Source organism: Mirounga leonina, unplaced genomic scaffold (assembly GCF_011800145.1).
Source record: "Mirounga leonina isolate KUSES-001 unplaced genomic scaffold, KU_Mleo_1.0 Mir_454, whole genome shotgun sequence".
NCBI classification, from domain to species: Eukaryota; Metazoa; Chordata; class Mammalia; order Carnivora; family Phocidae; genus Mirounga; species Mirounga leonina.
The window spans coordinates 17,685,512-17,689,792 of NW_023270763.1; the positions used below are offsets into that span (position 1 = coordinate 17,685,512).

General features: G+C 59.6%; 1 protein-coding gene across 1 annotated transcript in view; it reads right to left on the bottom strand.

Moving 5' to 3' along the window:
* Positions 1-406: 406 nt before the first annotated feature.
* The window catches only part of SBK1 (SH3 domain binding kinase 1), a 49,248-nt gene continuing 45,373 nt past the window's right edge, over positions 407-4,281 (bottom strand). The window contains exons 6-8 of the mRNA XM_034988194.1: positions 2,890-3,025; positions 2,557-2,665; positions 407-474 (exon numbers count right to left, since the gene is read on the bottom strand). Coding sequence (XP_034844085.1) covers positions 407-474; positions 2,557-2,665; positions 2,890-3,025 — 313 coding nt within the window. The remainder of the gene's footprint in view (positions 475-2,556; positions 2,666-2,889; positions 3,026-4,281) is intronic.

Here is a 4,281-nt window from a genome sequence, read left to right on the forward strand (position 1 = left end):
TTCCCTTCCACCCCTTAATAATCCATTAAAGTGTTCTGTGAGGCCCCTGGGTGTCCAGTCTTATCGTTGAAAAGAAGTGGAAGATGGTTTGAAATGACAGTTTTTCTTTAACGTATCCTAGATAAAATTCTTGGGGACGAGTCCTTTCCCTTCTGATCTAGTTTGGGTGGATTTGTTTTTCTCTTTTCTTATTTTTTTTTTCCTATTTTTTTACCCCCACCCGCATTTCATGGATAATTATGTAATCGAATTAATGTCTATTTTCCTCATCAGCAAGTAAGCTTCAGGGGCTAGGGATTGTTTGTCTTGTTTGTTGCTGGATCCTCGCCGCCTAAAATAGTATTGGGCATTCATTCATTAAGCTGACAGATCGTTAGGGAGTGTCTGTCCTGTGCCAGGCCCTCTCCTAGGCATTGGGGGTGTTGAGGGGATAGCAGTTTGCCAAACACTGACTGTTCTTTCGGAACTTCCGTGCTAGCGGACAGAGGTGGAGGACAAACATGGTATCGGGACTGGTGATGAGCGCTCAGGGTAAGGGGCTTCTGCTCCAGGAAGTCTTCTCTGATCGCTTGATATCTGAGCAGGGACCTGAAGAACAGGAGGGAGGCAGGAGGGAGGCGGGAGATTTGGGAGAGTTCCAGGCAAAGGTACAGGCCCTGAGGGGAGAGCATGTTGGGTGATCCTAGGGGCCAGGGGGGAGGGGAGGTGGGGATGGGGTGGGACCTTGGAGGCCACCCTAAGGACTTCAGCCTTGATTGGGTGGCATAAGGAGCTATCGAAGGGTCTGGAACAGAAGGAAAGGTCTTATCTATGAGACGGTAATAACTTCTTGCTGAATGAATATGGAATCATGAAACTCCTTACAGCCCAGCCCAGCCCCCCGACCTTCAGCACTCCATTTTGCCTTTAACCCTGCCCATTCAGCTTCTTCCCACCCGGCCATGCCCCGCTGCCCAGAGAACTCCGAATCCTCTGGTTTTCTGTCTTTGGTGAGCTCCTGACACCCCCAAACTTGATGAGCTTCCCAGTTACGTACTTTCCCAGCAGCCAGCCTTAAATGTGGGTTATGTCTGTCTCCATCATTCCATTGCTGGCTGCCTGAGGACAGGACACCATCTGGCCTGCTCACTGCTGTATCCCGGGTGGGACGCAGAATGTGCTCGGTAAATATTTGCTGGGTGACGACTGGGTAAATCAGCCTACTCTGTTCCTCTGGGCTTTGGCTTCTATTTTCTGCCCAGTCTGAGGGCTCCACGCTGAACCTGGACATCGGGCCAGGGACGAGTCGCTGCCCCTTCCCTCCCAGACCCTGGTCCTTGTTCCCGTGGCCGTCAAGCCTCCTCTGGGTCTGAAGTAACTGCTCTCGGACTCCGCAGACCCCACTTTAGAACATCTGTCAAGCTTTCAGCTCAAGAATAATTGTGTGCCCCACCCCCTACTCTGTCGGTATTCTGAGACAAGATAGCCACTCAGTGGTGATTTTTCTAGACTTTATTTTATAGCAATTGTCATGATTAGAGAAGTAAATAACACATTTAAAAACCTTCTCGGGGCCAAAGGATGCCAGAGTATTTACAAACACATGGTGGGGGGGGGGGCGGTGGCAAGACATGAGGGGCTGGGGCTCGGGAACTGGGGTTCTGCCCAGGCCCTGAGCCAGGCTTGGACGCGGATGCTGTCACCACGACTGTCCCACCAGCCACGGCACAGGCTCAGGGAGTATTGGCAGCCTTGGGGCTCTCTCAGTGGGCCTGATGGGAGGCCCTCTATAAAACCTGTGGCCCTGCCTCCCGCCCAGGGGGCTCCCCACACCCCACAGGCCAGCTCAGAGGGGCCTCTGGGAAGCACCGAAGGACAGGGGCAGTGTGGGGGCACAGGGGCTGGGACAGAGATCGGGGATGACCCGGCCTGCCCAGGGTGGGACAGAGAGAGAGAGAGAGAGACACACACACACACATACACACAGCTTCACAGAAGAATCGAAAGAGGAAGATTTTTTGTGTGTTGTCTTCTAAGTCTTCATGTCTACGGTGTGATTAATTTTTTGCTATTTGTTTCTTCGACAGTGACATAAACTGAGGTAAACATCAGTGACCAACACCTCTCCTAAGGGGCCAAGGGTCCCAACCCAAGTAGCAGAGGTGGCAGGGACAGCAGCAGCAGGGCCCCGACGGCGAGGGAGCGGGCCTGGCCCGGGTCCGCTCACGTGTCGGGCGGTCGCTGCCCCCCCTGTGCCTCTGAACACGGGCGCTGGGCTACAGAACTACAGGCCCCTTTCCAGCTCTAACATTCTAGATACTACGACGAGGGAGAAACTCCCAAATAGGATCTGAACAGAGAAAGAGAGAGAGAGGGCGCACGGCGAGGGACATCTACTTGGAATCTTGCGTCCGTGTTATTGCAGGAGAGACAGGATGTCGAGAGGCCTAAGGCAAAAGGAGAAGTCGCGGCTGGGAGAGAGAGGTGGCCCGGATGGGCTCCAGGTGGGCCGGGGGCAGTGATGGGGGGCCCTTCTCTGAAACGTGGCCCTTGGTGGGAGGAGGGGTTGCTACTTACCTGGCGCGTGGAGGGCCCCAGGGCCCAGGGCAGAGGTGGGCTCGGGAGGGGCGGGCACACCGAGGGGGGCGGGGCCAGGCCCTGGGGCAAACCGCACGCTGTTTGTAAACTGGACCCAGGCAGGGCAGGGGGACCTATAGCCCTTTTGCGCGGTGGGAATGAGGGATGAGCGGAGAGAGGTGGGGGCTCCGGGCCAGAGGGTGGTTGGGCCCTCTCTGGTCAGCCGGGCTCCTCGGAGAGCCCCCTCCAACGGCCTGGAGCCCCGGTAGGACCCTGGCAGGTGTGGCCCGGGATGGCTGAGGGGCCCCTGCCAGGCAGAAGGAGCGGCCTCACCCATGTCGAGGTTATTGCGGGGTCCCGGGCCTCCACAGCGAGGGCAGGGGTCACGAGGGAACACTGGGTGAGGTTGGGTTCCGGTTTTGCTGCCTCAGGGCCTGAACCCACCTGCAGTGCCTCCCGGCCAGATTCCCTGAGGGGCGCGTGGTGAAGCACGGGCCTGGACACCCGCTGGCAACTGCCTGGGGAGGACCCTGGGGCCGGGTGGAGTTTCGGAGGCGTCTGGATGCCATCGCTGGACACACGAGACTACACGCAAATGCGGGCACTCGACTCACACTCACGCCGCACACACACCTATTCGCGCACTCACCCCCCTCGCGTTTCCATGGACCCCCCCCTCATTCCCACAGCATCCTCACACCCACAGCAGCCCACTCCAGTACCAGGAAGCTGGGAGACGTGGGGATGGGGGCAGCCCAGAGCTGACATGCCGGTCCCCAGCAGAAACCCAGGGAAATTCCTGGCACAGATCACCTCTGTGTCTGGGCTCGGGGATCTGAGGTTCCCGGGTCTGGGAAGGTGCAGCCAGCTGGGGGGAGCTGGGCCAGCCCTGGGCTCTGCACTCACACCTGTCGCCCTGGGGATGCCGGGCCGCCACCCTGGCAGCCCTTCCCTTGGCGAGTTTGCGGGACAATTCATGGGGAGGCGGGGGAGGGCTTCTAGAGCTCCACCTCTCAAGGTCCCTGCAGCTCGGGGGCAAGCTGCCCTCTTTCGGGGCTCAGTGTCCTCATCGCAGGGGAATGGGTTGTGAGGGTTACTAGATTCTTCGGGCTTGTAGCTGTGCGGGCACACACACACACACACACACACACACACTTTTGCCACATCCAGACATTTGCTACATTTTGCAGAGGGCTTGGCCTCTCCCGTATAGCCTCCCAGGAAAGGGCCAGGGCGCAGCTGAGCAACACGCCTGCCCTCAGCTCGTCGCCCTCCCCCTAGCCAGCATCCGAGGGCCCTAAGTAGCCCCTTCTCTGCCCCAGCACTTCCGTCCCCTTCTGTGTCCGGGTGCGGGGAGGGTGCGGAGGGGGCGGCCAGGAGGAAGGACCAGGGGTGGGGCTGCGGGATGATCGGCCAGGGGGTGCAAAGGACTAGGAGCAACTAGTCAGGGTCCCGGGGTTAGGGGAGGTGTGTGTGTGTGTTTTGGGGAGGGGAGTCTGCCCGCAAGCTCCCTCGCTCCGGGTGTCAGGGGTGCCTCTGAATCCTCGGGTCTGCGGGGCTCGGCTCCTGTGAGCCAAGCCCCCGCCGCACAGGCGGGGCAAGAGGTCTTCCGGTGGCTCTCGCCGCCGCAGCCCGCCGCGGACCGGGCGCCCGGGCCCGCCGCCCCGCCCAGCCTAGCGCTCCTCCCCCCACCCCGCCCCGCCGCCGCGGGGGTCGGGGTCGGGG